General features: G+C 51.5%; 1 protein-coding gene across 2 annotated transcripts in view; it reads left to right on the top strand.

Moving 5' to 3' along the window:
* Window positions 1-16,916, top strand: part of DHRSX (dehydrogenase/reductase X-linked) — a 293,745-nt gene that overhangs the window by 246,857 nt on the left and 29,972 nt on the right. For both annotated transcript variants that reach the window (XM_030926232.1, XM_030926231.1), the window contains exon 5: window positions 5,618-5,825. In XM_030926232.1, the coding sequence (XP_030782092.1) occupies window positions 5,618-5,825 (208 nt within the window). The remainder of the gene's footprint in view (window positions 1-5,617; window positions 5,826-16,916) is intronic.

The following is a 16,916-nucleotide window of genomic DNA, read 5'->3' as shown; positions in this document are numbered from 1 at the left end:
ACTCACAGCCCCACCCTCAGGCTCCAATATGTATTCCTGTATTCCATATGCCCCTTCCATGCTAGAAGCATACCCAGAGCTTAGCGCCCACTTAGAAGGGAGAACATGTGGTATTTGCTTTTCTGTTCTGGAGTGACTCCATGTAGGGTAAGAACCTCCAGTTCTATCCAGGTCACTGACTGTCAAAGACATGATTCCGTTCTTTTTGATGGCTCAGCAGTATTCCATTCCCTTTTCTTTATCCAGTACTCCAGGGTACTTAGGGTGATTCCGTGTGTTTGCAACTGTGAGTTGTGCCGCAAGAAACAGACAGGTGCAGGCATAGCTTTTTTTGTTTTGTTTGATTATTTTATTTATTTATTTATTTTTGAGATAAGAGGCTCACTCTGTCACCGAGGCTGGAGTGCAGTGGTGCAATCTCGGCTCACTGCAACCTCCGCCTCCCAGGTTCAAGCAATTCCCCTACCTCAACCTTCCAGGCAGTGGGGGTTACAGGTATGTGCCACCACACCTGGCTAATTTTTGTATTTTTAGTAGAGACGGGGTTTCGCCATGTTGGCCAGACTGGTCTGGAACTCCTGGCCTCAGGCGATCCGCCCGCCTCGGCCTCCCAAAGTGCTGGGATGACAGGCGTGAGCCACCCTGCCTGGCCTGCAGGCGTCTTTTTCATATAAGGACTTCTTTTCCTTTGGGTAGATACCCAGGAGTGGGATGGCTGGATCCAGCGAATGATCTGCTTTTAGTTCTTTGAGGAACCTCCATGCTGTTTTCTATATAGCTGGTACTAATTCACTTTTTTTCCGGGCACAGGAATGTGAGCAGCTCTGCCTAGGGGTGTCCTGTGAGGCTGCAGCTGGGGCTGACTTTATCTGAAGGCTTGATTGGGTTGGATGTCCAGGATAGCTTTCTCTGGTGGTAGGAAGCTGGTACAGCCTGTCACCTGGGCTCAGCTGGGAGGGCCAACAAGAACAGGTACCTGTGGCCTCTCCAGCGTGTCAGGCTGAAGGTGCTCAGCCTTCTTAAACCAAAGCTGGCTCCTCCCAGACTCAGCATTCCCAAGAACCAAGCAGGGGGCACGTGACCTTATTGACCCCACTTTGAAAGTCATGCAGTGTTTACACCACTGTGGCATTCTACGAAAGAATTAACAAGAAAGTTAATGAGCATGACCGACATTCAAGGGAGGGGGCATACACTCTAGCTCCCAAAGAGATGACTGTCAAAAGAATTCTCAGGCCTGCTTTATAGCCCCCCGAAGCTGCCTTTCAAAATGATGCATGCATAAACCAGGTGTTCACGATGAGCTCGTCTCTCCTAAGCTGGGAGTGTATGACACTTCAGGCACAGATTGAGCTGTGTGTCTCCAGATTCTTCACATCAAATAAAATATGAGGAAAATGGCATCGTGAAAGAGATGTTTATAGTTGATCAAAATGCAAAGCTTCCCGTCCGCCCACAGCAACCTATTCTGGTGTTTTTGTTTTTTTGTTGTTGGTTTTTGTTTGTTTTTGAGACAGAGTCTCATTCTGTCACCCAGGCTGGAGTGCAGTGGTGTGATCGCGGCTCACTGCAACCTCTGTCTCCCAGGTTCAAGTGATTCTCCTGCCTCAGCCTCCCGAGTAGCTGAGATTACTTACAGGCGCCCGCCATCGTGCCTGGCTATTTTTTTTTTTTTGTATTTTTAGTAGAGACAGGGTTTCACCATGTTGGCCAAGCTGGTCTCGAACTCCTGACCTCAAGTGATCCACCTGCTTTGCCCTCCGAAAGTGCTGGGAGGATCACAGGCATGACCCACCGGGCCGGGCTTTTTCTCTGGATAACTCGTAAGGTGAGCTCTGACATGCTTCTCAGAGGTGTTTTGTTAGATGGGCTTTGAGGACTGCAGGAGTGTTGAATGTACATTTATTTTGTCGAATGTTTAATACACATGTGTCTTGTGATTGATTGATATTGGACCCCTCCCGGTTAGTTTATACTCCTGTTGTTTTACAGGCATAAGCTCAGGGAATAAGTTCTCTATATCCTGGAAGTTGTTTTTTTTTTTTTTTTTTTTTTTTTTTTGAGAGCTAGATATTCACGTAGGAGGGGAGAAGCACTGTGTCTGGCTGGACAGTGTGTGCAGGTGAGAAGCAAGGACTGCACCTGAACTGTCTGCTCATTTCCCCAAGAATTTCGGCAGGCCACAGGCCCGGAATGGCATGGCGGTCCCCTCCCCTGCCACCATTCTCTGTGAAAGTATGTCCAGAATGTCTTCCTTCTGGTGGGTTCTTGGTCTGGCTGACTTCAGGAGCGAAGCCACAGACCTTCACAGTGTTACAGCTCATAAAGGTAGTGCGGACCCAAAGAGTGAGCAGCAGCAAGATTTATTGTGAAGTGGTTGAGAACAGACCTTCCAGGGCGTGGAAAGCAACCTGGGTTGCCGCTGCCTGCTGGGGTGGTCATCTTTTATTCCCTTCGTTGGCCCCGCCCACCTCCTGCTGATTGGTGCATTTTACAGAGTGCTGATTGGTGCATTTACAATCCTTTAGCGAGACAGAAAAGTTCTCCAAGTCCTCACTGGACCCAGGAAGTCCATCTGGCTTCACCTCTCCAAAGCAGCCATCGACCTCCATCCACATTTATTTTTTATTTTCCCCTTGCTGTACGCAAAGCGCCATGCTTGCACTGTGGAGGCTACAGCCAGAATGAGATGTTGGTTTTTCCTCAAGGACCTCACAGTTGTCCAGCCTCCACGGGGGCCAGGGACGTGTAAAGCCGTGGCACCCACTGCTGCGTCTTTCGTGGGCCCTCCGTGCCATGGAGCATCCAGTGCGGGCTGTGCATCCAAAGTTTTGAAAGGCGGGTTCGAGAGGCGGTAAAACAGGCCTGCACATTCTTTTCACACTCGTCTCTTTGGGAGCTGGAGTCCCTGCTCCCTCGCTTGAATCTCGGCTGTCCTCATGAACTGTCTTGTCATTCCTAGAATGGGGCAGCGGTGGCCACTCTGTAGGTCTTCCACAGCTGGGTCGATAAGGCCACGTGGCTCCTGCTTGGTTCTTGGGAATGCTGAGTCTGGGAGGAGCCAGTTTTGGTTTTGAGTGTTCGTAAAGTACAACTGGAAAGATTGTGTGCAGAAACACAGGCATGTACACAAATGCACACACATCAGAGAATTCATAGAGAAATGGGTCCACGTACAGAGGCACAAATACATATGGATATTACAATACACACAAAAGTAAGCACATATACAAATGCATATACCTCAGAAAATACATGCACTTACAGATACACCTCTACATATACAAACACATAGAGAAATGCTAGACCTACATACATGTATAGATAGCTCTATATGAAATACACACAAACACAAGCACATATACAAATGCATATGCATAGAAAAAGATGTACACTATGCAGATGTACATATACAAATACTTAGAGAAATGCTAGACCTACATATATGTATAGATAGCACCATATAAAATACACGCAAACACAAGCACATATATAAATGCCTATGCATAGAAAAATACGTACACATGCAGATGCAAACACATAGATATACAAATAGAGAAACAGATCTACAAATATCAGTATAGCTCCATATCGAAATACGTCTTTGAACACAAACACGTGTCCATATGCAAATGGATTTGTGTGTGTATATTAATCATACACCTCAAATGCATTTGCAAATGCAAATGTGTGCACAAATGCAAAAACTATGGGATTTCACAGATCAAAGTGCATGTTCATGCATGCAATACATGTAGACGTTCCAATGTACAAATAATGACAAAACGTTGTGTGTATGTAGGTATATGAGCATATGCAAATACTTGCGATCATACAATTCAAATAGAAACATGTAATATTTACATACACTATATGCAGACACACATGCAAAGATGTAAATGTGTATGTACATGTATATACATGGGAATAAATGTGGACACATGCAAACTCATACATGTGCATACAACATATGTAAAATAAAATGTGCACAAATTTGTAGGCATTTGAAAATTCACATCTGCATGTAAAGACGTGAACACATATATGTATATGCTAACGTACATCTCTAGTATGTATATATCTTTGAATTGTGCATATAGGCAGTTATATACCCAAGTGTATACCTACATAAACACATACACAAATACATATGCATATATATGTATATGAATACATGTGCCCATATTCACATGTACAGTTTACGTGTAGATACACACAGAATTCCAGATACATATATAATGTGCCTATGTATACACATCTGTGTTATCCATGTACATATAAATACATATACACATTGGCATTAATACCCAAGCGAGCTGGTCTGCTCTAAGTACAAGATGATATAGTTCGTGTGTGTTTCTAGGACAAGTGACATTTGAGGTCAGGCCCCCACAGCAAGGACTTGGGAGCAGGCACTCAGCCGGGGTTGGCCTGACGGGTGGGGGTGTTCTGTGCCTGGGAGATAGAACGTGTCAAGCACAGAACCTGCAGTGGTGATGATGTTTATAGAATCATGACCGACAGGGCTGCCCTGTGGTCTAGGGGTGAGGACAGGCCGTGTTTATACTGAGGTCAGCATTTCTCAAAGGACATCTGAGCAATTTGTTTGTAGGACACTCAGTGAAGAGGGGGTGCCATAGCAGCTATTCTTGTCCAGAATTCTTTTGTGGGGGGCCCGGGAAGGGAGACAGGATCTCTGTTGCCCAGGCTGGGATGCAGCGGCACTATCTCAGCTCACTGCAACCTCCGCCTCTTGGGCTCAAGCAATCCTCCCGCCTCAGCCTCCCCGAGTAGCTGGGACTACAGGCATGCACCACCACACCCAGGTAATTTTTTTTTTTTTTGGTAAAGACAGGGTTTCACTGTGGTGCCCAGACTGATCTCAAACTCCTGACCTGAAGAGATCTGCCCTACTCACCTACCCAAAGGCTGGGATTACATGTATGAGCCACTGCATCCGGCCACCCAGAATAATTAATTGTCCAGGGGACCCCCTTTGGTGACTTGGAAGATTCTCACTGTCTTATGTGTGTTGCTGTGTTATCATTATGGTTATTATTTTTCTTTATTTTATTTTATTTTATTTTTTGAGACGGAGTCTTGCTCTGTTGCCAGGCTGGAGTGCAGTGGCTTGATCTCTGCTCACTGTAACCTCCACCTCCCGGGTTCAAGCCATTCTCCTGCCTCAGCCTCTTGAGTAGCTGGGATTACAGGCACCTGCCACGACACTTGGCTAATTTTGTATTTTTTTGGTAGAGATGGGGTTTCACCATGTTGGCCAGGATGCTCTTGAACTCCTGACCTCAGGTGATCCACCTGCCTCTGCCTCCCAAAGTGCTGGGGTGACAGGCGTGAGCCATCGCACCCCACCTGTGGTTATTTTTAAAGTCAAGGCACAGAGGTGCAGAGACAGAAGGCAGGAAGGGACTTCAGTGATCTTCTAGAATCTTCCCCACGACACCTAAAGCAGGAGACAGAAGCCCAGGAGGAAGACATGGCTGCCAGCTCTACACCCCACCCTCCAATGTCCTGGCCCATTTGCGCCTCCCAGGAATCCGTCTGAGATTTCTCCACTGTCTCCCCAATCTAACTCCTTCGGATCCTCTCTTTTGTCCAGCTGGGGTGATGATGGTCCCTCAGAGGAAAACCAGAGATGGATTTGAAGAACATTTCGGCCTGAACTACCTGGGGCACTTCCTGCTGACCAACCTTCTCCTGGATACGCTGAGAGAGTCCGGGTCCCCTGGCCACAGTGCAAGGGTGGTCACCGTCTCCTCCGCCACCCATTACGTCGCTGAGCTGAACATGGACGACCTTCAGAGCAGGTGGGTGCACCCTGTGAATCATCATAACAGCATCCCAGGTGGGTTAAAGGTTACTCATCTCCCTTTGTCTGTGGGGTGTGGTGCTCCCTGCGTCTGCTGGACACTGGTGCTCTGGGGACAGTGCTCCCTGCGTCTGCTGAGCACTGGTGCTCTGGGGACAGTGCTCCCTGTGTCTGCTGAGCACTGGTGCTCTGAGGACTGTGCTCCCTGTGTCTGCTGGACACTGATGCTCTGGGGACAGTGCTCCCTGCTTCTGCTGGACACTGATGCTCTGGGGACTGTGCTCCCTGCATCTGCTGGACACTGATGCTCTGGGGACAGTGCTCCCTGCATCTGCTGGACGCTGTGCTCCCTGTGTCTGCTGGACACTGGTGCTCTGGGGACAGTGCTCCTTGTGTCTGCTGGACACTGATGCTTTGGGGACAGTGCTCCCTGCGTCTGCTGGACACTGATGCTTTGGGGAGAGTGCTCCCTGCATCTGCTGGACACTGGTGCTCTGGGGACTGTGCTCCCTGAGTCTGCTGAGCACTGGTGCTCTGGGGACTGTGCTCCCTGTGTCTGCTGGACACTGATGCTCTGGGGACAGTGCTCCCTGCGTCTGCTGAGCACTGGTGCTCTGGGGACTGTGCTCCCTGTGTCTGCTGGACACTGATGCTCTGGGTACAGTGCTCCCTGCGTCTGCTGAGCACTGGTGCTCTGGGGACTGTGCTCCCTGTGTCTGCTGGACACTGATGCTCTGGGTACAGTGCTCCCTGAGTCTGCTGAGCACTGGTGCTCTGGGGACTGTGCTCCCTGTGTCTGCTGGACACTGATGCTCTGGGGACAGTGCTCCCTGCGTCTGCTGGCACTGGTGCTCTGGGGACTGTGCTCCCTGTGTCTGCTGGACACTGATGCTCTGGGGACAGTGCTCCCTGCGTCTGCTGTGCTCTGGGGACTGTGCTCCCTGTGTCTGCTGGACACTGGTGCTCTGGGGTCTGTGCTCCCTGTGTCTGCTGTGCACTGGTGCTCTGGGAGTGGGGACAGTGCTCCTTGTGTCTGCTGGACACTGGTGCTTTGGGGACTGTGCTCCCTGAGTCTGCTGAGCACTGGTGCTCTGGGGACTGTGCTCCCTGTGTCTGCTGGATACTGGTGCTCTGGGTACAGTGCTCCCTGAGTCTGCTGGACACTGGTGCTCTGGCGACTGTGCTCCCTGAGTCTGCTGAGCACTGGTGCTCTGGGGACTGTGCTCCCTGAGTCTGCTGTGCTCTGGGGACAGTGCTCCCTGCGTCTGCTGAGCAGTGGTGCTCTGGGGACTGTGCTCCCTGTGTCTGCTGGACACTGGTGCACTGGTGCTCTGGGGTCTGTGCTCCCTGTGTCTGCTGTGCACTGGTGCTCTGGGAGTGGGGACAGTGCTCCCTGTGTCTGCTGGACACTGGTGCTTTGGGGACTGTGCTCCCTGAGTCTGCTGAGCACTGGTGCTCTGGGGACAGGGCTCCCTGTGTCTGCTGGACGCTGTGCTCCCTGTGTCTTCTGAGCATTGGTGCTCTGGGGACAGTGTTTCCTGGGTCTACTGGACACTGGTGCTCTGGGGACTATGCTCCCTGCATCTGCTGGACACTGGTGGTCTGGGGACAGTCCTCCCTGCGTCTGCTGGACACTGGTGCTCTGGGGATAGTGCTCCCTGCGTTGGCTGAGCACTGATGCTTCCTGCATCTGCTGGGCACAGGTGCTTTGGCTACAGTGCTCCCTGGAGTCTGCTTGGCACGGGTGCTGTGGGCACAGCACCCCCTGCATTTGCTGCACACTGGTGTTCAGGGCATAGTGCTCCCTGCGTCTGCTGGGCATGGGTGCTCTGGGAACAGTGCTCCCTGTATCTCCTGAGCATCATGCTCTGGGTACAGTGCTGTCTGTATCTGCTGGGCACAGGTGCTCTGGGCACGGTGCTCTCTGTGTCTCCTGGGCACTGATGCTCTGGGCACGGTAGTCCCTGCATCTACTGGGCACTGGGGCTCTGGGGGTGGTGCTTCCTGCATCTGCTGGGCACAGGTGCTCTGGGCACGGTGCTCTCTGTGTCTCCTGGGCACTGATGCTCTGGGCACACTCCTCCCTGTGTCTGCTGGGCACATGTGCTCTGAAAGTGGTGCTCCCTGCATCTGCTGCGCACAGGTGCTCTGGGTGCAGTGCTCTGGGATATGTACAACCCCAGCCATTTGCTGTCCTTGGTAGACTTAGCAATGTGCCATGATATTGTTATTTTAGTTTTTAGAAGGGATAAGAAACACAGAGGTCAGACATAGAAAAAGATAACAGATATATTTAAACCTTCCGTTGTGCCCCCCATGGGAATGTCAGGCACTACATCTGCAGGCGCCATTGGTGTGGACTCCTGTCGAGACACGCAGTGTACTGTCTGTCCGTCAACAGGTCTCTCTTGTGAATTCCTCCTAACCCCGCCTTAAGGATAAAAACAGTTCCTCTATGGGAATAATCATCTTAGTTTGTTTAAGCTGATATAAGAAAAATTCCAGCAGGCCGAGCGCAGTGGCTCACACCTGTCATCCCAGCAGTTTGGGAGGCCGAGGCAGGTGGATCACCTGAGGTCAGGAGTTCAAGACCAGCCTGGCCAACATGGTAAAACCCGTTCTCTACTAAAAATAAAAAATTGGCCAGGCGTGGTGGCACATGCCTGTAGTCCCAGCTACTTGGGAGGCTGAGGCAGGAGAATCACTTGAACTCGGGAGGTGGAGGTTGTGGTGAGCCAAGATCGTGGCACTGCACTCCAGCCTGAGCCACAACAGCAAAACTCCATCTCAAAAACAAAAACAAAAGTATCATCGTCTGGGTAGCTTATAAACAACACACATTTATGTTTCACGGTTCTGGAGGCTGCAAGTCCAAGATGGAAGTGTGCCAGGGTCTGGCGAGAACCCACTTCCTAGTTCACACATGGCACCTTCTCACTCTGTCATCAGGCTGCGGAAGGGGCGAGGAAGCTCTCTGGAGTCCCTTTTATAAGGGCACTGATTCCTTTCTTGAGTCTCCACCATTGTGACCTCATCACCTCCCAAGGGCCTCACCTCCTAACACCATCTCACTGGGGATGAGGATTTCCATGTAGGAATTTGGAGACAGAAACACAGTAGGAATTCAGAGCACACAGTAGGACTTGCCTTTGAATTTCTCTGCAGCCCGAGGATCACAAAGCGTTAATGCCACAGTCAGAAAGACCTGGCTGCTTGGCCATGCCAGCATCAGATTTTGGAGCCAGCCTCTGGAATGTACAGCAGGGTGGGCGCCCTCCCCATCCCCCGGCCCTGGAGTACCCTCAGGACTGTGAGGAGGAGAGCCCAGGGGCACAGGCCCTGCCAGCTCCTAACAGTTTTCATTTCCCTGCACAGTGAGGGGCAGGATGGAAGGAAGAGAGGGCCGTGGGGGCCTCCTAGGATATCTTGGCCCATCTGTGTTGTCAGATTGAGCTCTTGTGCCTGTGAGCCTCTCTGCTGAAGGGTGTGGGATGAGGGAGACGGCCTCCATGGGATCCTGCATAAAGTGTGAACCCTGCCGGTCGTGGGAGGGAAGAAGCGTGGCTGGCCAGACCTTCGTCTTCTCTGGGCAGCTGAGGAAGCCCCGGGCTGTGCAGGGAAGGGCAGGTGAGAGGATGACATGGAGAGCAGGGCCTATGGCCAGGAGGGGCTGCTTCTCCTTCCTAGTGCTCTGAAGAAGCAAGGGCATGTGCGCGTGCCAGTGTGTACAGGTGAGGTGTGCATGCCAGTGTGCACAGGTGAGGTGTGCGTGCCCACGTGCGCAGGTGAGGTGTGCGTGCCCGCATGCGCAGGTGAGGTGTGCGTGCCCGTGTGCACAGGTGAAGTGTGTGTGTACCCCGTGCACAGGTGAGGTGTGCGTGCCTGTGTGTACAAGTGAGGTGTGCATGCGTGTGTGTATAGGTGAGGTGTGTGTGCCCGTATGTACAGGTGAGGTATACGTGCCAGTGTGCAAGGTGAAGTGTGTGCCTGCCAGTGTGCACAGGTGAGGTGTGCATGCGTGTGTGTACAGGTGAGGTGTGTGTGCCCGTATGCACAGGTGAAGTGTGTGTGCCCGTGTGTACAGGTCAGGTGTGTGTACCCCGTGTACAGGTGAGGTGTGCATGCCTGTGTGTACAGGTGAAGTGTGTGCGTGCCAGTGTGCACAGGTGAGGTGTGCGTGCCCATGTGCACAGATGAGGTGTGTGTACCCCTGTGCACAGGTGAGGTGTGTACCTATATGCACAGGTGAGGTGCATTCATGCCCATGTGCACAGGTGAGGTGTGTGTGCCCATGTACACAGGTGAGGTGAGTGTGTGCCAGTGTGCACAAGTGTGTGTGCCCGTGTACACAGGTAAGGTGTGTGTGCCCGTGTGCACAAGTGAGCTGTGTGTGCCGGTGTGCACAGGTGAGGTGCATGCCAGTGTGACCAGATAAGGTGCATGAGTGCCTGTGTGCACAGGTGAGTTGTGTGCATGCCAGTGCACAGGTGAGGTGTGTGTGCTGGCTGGGGCATTTCCTGTTTTCACACCTAAGCGTGACAGCACCCAGAGGAAGAAATGTGTGTTTCTCAGGCTTCCTCTCAGCTCAGGACTCTCTGTAGGACTGTGTAGCCCTCCCGCCTCGGGCTCCATGCGGAAGGCTTGGTCTGGAACCCGCTGGCAAGAACAGCCCTGCCGTGACCGGCTGCCCTAACCCCAGGCCTCAGGCTGAGCTGGGCACGTTGGGGGCCAGGCTTCTGTGACACCCACTCGGGGCTCCACATATGTGTGTGGTGCCTGCTGTACAGGAGGGCCTGGCAGAAGGGAGGAGGGAACGAGGAGTCTTGGCCCAGCCAGCAGCACTTGCTGCAGACGTGACTCACTGAGCAAGGCAAGGCATGGGATGGAGAACCTGGGAAATGGGACCTCCTTGGCAGGTATTGCTGCTCACCAAAGACACACAGGAGCACCCCTTCCTCGTACAGCACTGGTGGAGGGCCGCCTGTCTGTTATTCTGAGAGCACACTTTGGGGTTGATATTGTTTATCAAAGCAATCTCTGTTTTATTTATTCATTTTTTTTTGAGATGGAGTCTCACTCTGTCTCTCAGGCTGGAGTGCAGCGGTGTCATCTCGGCTCACTGCAACCTCCGCCTCCTGGGTTCAAGTGATTGTCCTGTCTCAGCCTCCAAAGTAGTTGGGACCACAGGCACGCACCACCACGTCTGGTTAATTTTTGTACTTGTAGTAGAGACAGGATTTTGCCATGTTGGCCCGGCTGGTCTCGAACTCCTGACCTCAGGAGCCTCCCGTGTCGGCCTCCCAAAGTGTGTGGATTACAGGCGTGAGCCACCATGCCCGGCCATGATCTGTATTTTACATAATGAAGATAAGCAGATCACATCCAGAACAACCCCACCCAACAGAAATGACAGCTACTTCCTAAACAATTTAGATGCTCCAAAGCAGATTCATGCAGAGTTAATAAGAATTGAGTCTCATTATCACCTAAGAAAGCTGAGGAAGCATATATCACCAAGTGCAATTAACAAGAGAGTTTTCATTCCTATAAAAACACCTGCATATTAAAGAAAAACTGTGATGGTATTGCTCATAGGCCATTCACTCTTATTTTATTTTATTTTTGGAAAGAGACAAGTCTCACTCTCTTGCCCAGGCTGGAGTGCAGTGGTGCGATCTCGGCTCACTGCAGCCTCCACCTCCCAGGTTCCAATGATTCTCCCACCTCAGCCTCCTGAGTAGCTGGGATCACAGGCACGCACCACCACACCCAGCTGATTTCTGTATTTTTAGTAGAAACGGGGCTTCACCATGTTGGCCAGGCTGGAATCAAACTCCTGACCTCAAGTGATCTGCCTGCCTTGGCCGCCCAAATGCTGGGATTACGGGCATGAGCCACCTCACCTGACCGCCATTAACTCTTATCTGAAGAGTTATGTCCACATCCTAACACCACACACCTATAACTGGGACCTAATTTAGAAATAGGGTCTTTGTAGATGGAATTAAGTGAACATGAGATCATTAGGATGGACCTTAATCCAATATGATGGGTGGCCTTACAAGAAGTAGAAAATGGCCGGGTGCAGTGGCTCACGCCTGTCATCCCAGCACTTTGGGAGGCCAAGGTGGGCGGATCACCTGAGGTCAGGAGTTCGAGATCAGCCTGACCAATAGGATGAAACCCCGTCTCTACTAAAAAATACAAAAAATTAGCTGGGCGTGGTGGTGTGCGCCTGTAATCCCAGCTACTCGGGAGGCTGAGGCAGGAGAACTGCTTGAACCCAGGAGGTGGAGCTGGGACCATGCCATTGCATTCCAGCCTGGGCAACAAGAGTGAAACTCTGTCTCAAAAAAAAGAAGTAGAAAATTTGGAGACAGAGATACAGAGAAGGCCACATGGAGATGGAGGCAGAGACCGGAGTGATGCGGCCACACAGCCAGGGATGTCTGGAGCCCCCAGGGACTGGGAGAGGCAGGAAGGACCGTCCCCTCCACCCTCACAGATACCCTAGAGTAACATTCAATCAAACATCTAGGCGCCCCATGATCCAGTCAAGTTAACACATAATGTTAACTATTCTGACGCCATTCTACATATAAGAAGGGCCCTAAATGCAATGACAGGTGCCCTTGTAAGACACAGAAGAGGAGATGCAGACACAGAGGAGAAGGCCAAGTGGAGACAGAGGCAGAGACTGGAGTGATGTGGCCACAAGCCCAGAGACACCTGGAGTCCCCGGGAGCTGGGAGAGGCAGGAAGGATCCTCCCCTAGAAGATCGTCCAGAGAGAGCACGACCCTGTCCCCTCCTGAATTTCAGACTTCTGGTCTCCAGAAGTCATCCATTCACTGGAGGAATTTCTGTGACTTTGAACCATCCAGTCTGTGCTCATTTGTTTAGACAATGTGCCAGGAAAGTAATACAGATTGCAAAGCAGATCAAGGAACTTCAGACTCAAAGGCCTTGAGACCCAGAGCCAGCTCAGAGCTGGCTCTAACATTTTTTGTGTATTTATTTATTTTAGTTTAGTTTAGTTTTTTGAGACAGGGTCTTGCTCTGTCACCCAGGCTGGAATGCAGTGGTGTGATCTCGGCTCACTGCAACCTCCACCTCCTGGGTTCAAGGGATTCTCCTGCCTCAGCCTCCCGAGTAGCTGGGACTACAGAGACGTGCCACCACGCCCGGCTAATTTTTGTATTTTTAGTAGGGACGGGGGTTCACCATGTTGGCCAGGATGGTCTCCATCTCCTGACCTCGTGATCCTCCCACCTCGGCCTCCCAAAGTGCTGGGATGACAGGCGTGAGCCACCGCGCCCAGCCAGTTCCCCCTAGTTTTTTTGAGACGTACAATTCAACCCACACTGCTTTTCTTTTCCTGTTCTCCTCTTTCGCTTCAGCAGTTTGATGATGTAAAATGAATATTGATGACAGGCATTCACCTGAGCCACATTTCACTTCTGCTTGATTAGTCTGCAGAGGACAGTGACCGTGTTAACAGATGCCGCCTCTGAGCTTTCTGGAAACTTCATGGTTGATGGCACTGACTCTTTCCAAATACGCCCCTTTTTCATAATTCGTACCTTCGGACTGACCTCTTGAAGGAGAGAACATTGCTTTGCTGGGGCCGCCGTAATAAAATACCACGGACCCAGTGGCTTAAACAGCAGACATTGATTCTCCCACAGTTCTGGAGGCTGGAGGCCCCACATCGAGGTGTGGGTGGGGCTGACTCCTCCTGAGGCCTCTCTCCTTGGGTCGTGGACACCATCTTCTTCTCCCTGTGTCCTCACAGGCTCGTCCCTCTGTGTGTGTCTGTGTCCTCATCTCCTCTCCTTATGAGGCATCTTAGTCCATCTCAGGCTGCGATCACAGAATACCATAGACTGGATGGATTGTAAACAACATACATTGATTCTCCCATAGTCCTGGAGGCTGGAGGTCTGAGATCCAGGTGTGGGCAGGGCTGGTCCCTCCTGAGGCCTCTCTCCTGGGCTTGGAGACGCCATCTTCTCCCTGTGTCCTCACAGGCTCGTCCCTCTGTGTGTGTCTGTGTCCTCATCTCCTCCTCTTATGAGATGTCTTAGTCCATCTCGGCTGCGATCACAGAATACCACAGACTGGGTGACTTATAAACAACAGACATTGATTCTCCCACAGTCCTGGAGGCTGGATGTCTGAGATGAGTGTATGGGCAGGGCTGGTTCCTCCTAAGGTCTCTCTCCTGGGCTTGTCGACGCCGTCTTCTCCCTGTGTCCTCACAGGGTCATCCCTCTGTGTGTGTCTGTGTCTCACCTCCTCTTCCTATGAGATGTCTTAGTCTATTTCAGGCTGCTGTCACAGAACACCATAGACCGGGGGGTTATCAACAACAGACATGGATTCTCCCACAGTCCTGGAGGCTGGACGTCTGAGATCCAGGTGTGGGCAGGGCTGGTTCCTCCTGAGGCCTCTCTCCTGGGCTTGCAGATATCATCATCGCCCTGTGTCATCCCTTGGTTGTCCCTCTGTGTGTGTCTGTGTCCTCATCTCCTCTTCTTATAAGGACCTCAGTCCTATTGGATCAGGGCCCACCCTATGACCTCATTTTACCTGAATCACCTCTTTAAAGACTCCATCTCCGGCCAGGCGCAGTGGCTCTCACGCTTGTAATCCCAGCACTTTGGGAGGCCGAGGCGGGAGGATCACCTGCGGTCAGGAGGTCAAGACCAGCCTGGATAACACGGTGAAACCCTGCCTTCACTTAAGAAAATACAAAATTAGCCTCCCAGCTACTTGGGAGGCTGAGGCAGGAGAATCGCATGAACCTGGGAGGTGGAGGTTGCAGTGAGCCAAGATCGTGCCACTGCACTCCAGCCTGGTGACAGAGCGAGAGACTCCGTCTCAAATAAAACAAAATAAAGTAAAATACATGGTGGGTGAGGCCACATGTAGAAAGAGCAATGAGTAGAAAGAGCAATGATTCTTTCTGCATCCATGAGGACGCCCCTGTGATAGAAACCCTGCTACGTGCCGTGAATTTCAAACACTGAAGTCAGTCATTGCTGGCCATGCAGTGTGGCAAGTGGCTTCAACTTGAGAAGACCCCGCCCTAGTTAATAAGTGATTATGTGTGCCGACTTAACATTCAGCGAGACCACGTGGCCGAAGCACGTTTTATTTTTTGACGTGCTTATCCATTGTGCGTAGTGACAGGCTGTCAATGGCTTTGGATAGATGCATTGAACCAATCACCTTGCTCATGTCGTAGAAGGTGGTGGCTTCATGTTCAAGAAGTAACAAGCCCCAAATTGAGTTGACGTTTGTCAGGGTACAGGCTGGAGTTACGGAATACAATCAGGTGCCCAGTGCTCAAGAGCCAATATATTTGTGATTGATGGCAGATATTTGTGATTGATAGCAAGGATCCTTCCCTAGAGCCTCCAGAGCCAGTGCGGCCCTGCAGATGTTTTGGTTTCACCGAGTTCTGTGAGGAACATTGGTGTGGATTCTCTGAGCCACACTAGGGTCAGCCACATGAATTCTCTGAGCCACACTAGAACCAGCCACCGTGGATTTCCTGAGCCACACTAGAACCAGCCACGTGAATTCTGAGCCACACTAGGGCCAGCCACGTGGATTCTCTGAATCACACTAAGGGCAGCCAAATGGATTCTCTCAGCTACATTAGGACCAGCCACATGTATTGTATGAGCCACAGTAGGGCCAGACACATGGATTTTCTGAGTCATACTAAGGGCAGCCACATGAACTCTCGCAGCCACACCAGGACCAGCCACGTGGGTTCTCGGAGCCACAGTAGGACCAGCCATGTGAACTCTGAGCCACCCTTGGACCAGCCACATGGATTCTCTAAGCCACATTAAGACCAGACACGTGGGTTCTCTGAGTCACACTAGGACTAGCCACGTGGGTTCTCTAAGCCACATTAGAACCAGACAAGTGGGTTCTCTGAGCCACACTAGGACCAGCCATGTGAGCTCTCTAAGCCACTTTCAGACCAGCCACATGGATTCTCTAAGCCACATTAGGACCCGCCATAAGGGTTCTCTGAGCCACACTAGGACCAGCCACAAGGATTCTCTGAGCCACACTAGGACCAGCCACAAGGGTTCTCTGAGCCACACTAGGACCAGCCATGAGGGTTCTCTGAGCCACACTAGTACCAGCCACGTGGATTCTCAGAGCCACACTAGGACCAGCCACAAGGGTTCTCTGAGTCACACTAGGACCAGCCACGAGAGTTCTCTGAGCCACATTAGCACCAGCCACAAGGGTTCTCTGAGCCACACTAGGACCAGCCATATGATTTCTGGGAGTCACACTAGGACCAGCCACGAGAGTTCCCTCAGCGACATTAGGACCAGCCACATGGTTTCTCTTAGCCACAGTAGGACCAGTGACGAGGGTTCTCTGAGCCACACCAGGAGCTGCCACGTGGATTCTCTGAGCCACACCAGAACCAGCCACATGCGTTCTCTGAGCCACGCTAGGGCCAGCCATACGAAAGCATTGGGATTTTAGGACCGCTGCCGTGACTAATGGCGTAAGATGTCTCGGGAGCAAGGGGGTTCCTTCACTTCCTTACTTTCATGGGTTTTCTCCCTTTACATCTTAGCGTGTAAAATGTGTGCAGGACTGGGCACGCCAAGTCTTTCCTACTGTGAATAGTGCCACAGTACACATATGTGTACATGTGTCTTTATAGTAGAATGTACAACCCCATCCAAAAGTGGGCAAAGGATATGAACAGACACTTCTCAAAAGAAGACATTTATGCAGCCAACAGATATATGAAAATGCCCCTCATCACTGGTGTTTAGAGAAATGCACATCAAAACCACGAGGAGATGCCATCTCACGCCAGTTACAATGGCCATCATTAAAAAGTCAGGAAACAGGCCGGGCGCAGCGGCTCACGCCTGTCATCCCAGCACTTTGGGAGGCTGCGGCGGGCGGATCATGAGGTCAGGAGATGGAGACCATCCTGGCTAACATGGTGAAACCCCGTCTCTACTAAAAATACAAAAAATTGGCCGGGCGAGGTGGCTGCACCTGTAGTCCCAGCTACTCGGGAGGCTGAGGCAGGA

This window comes from Rhinopithecus roxellana, chromosome 22, assembly GCF_007565055.1.
Source record: "Rhinopithecus roxellana isolate Shanxi Qingling chromosome 22, ASM756505v1, whole genome shotgun sequence".
Classification (NCBI taxonomy): Eukaryota; Metazoa; Chordata; class Mammalia; order Primates; family Cercopithecidae; genus Rhinopithecus; species Rhinopithecus roxellana.
Note: the sequence above shows the minus strand (reverse complement) of the source record. Positions and strands in the feature narration are given on the sequence as shown.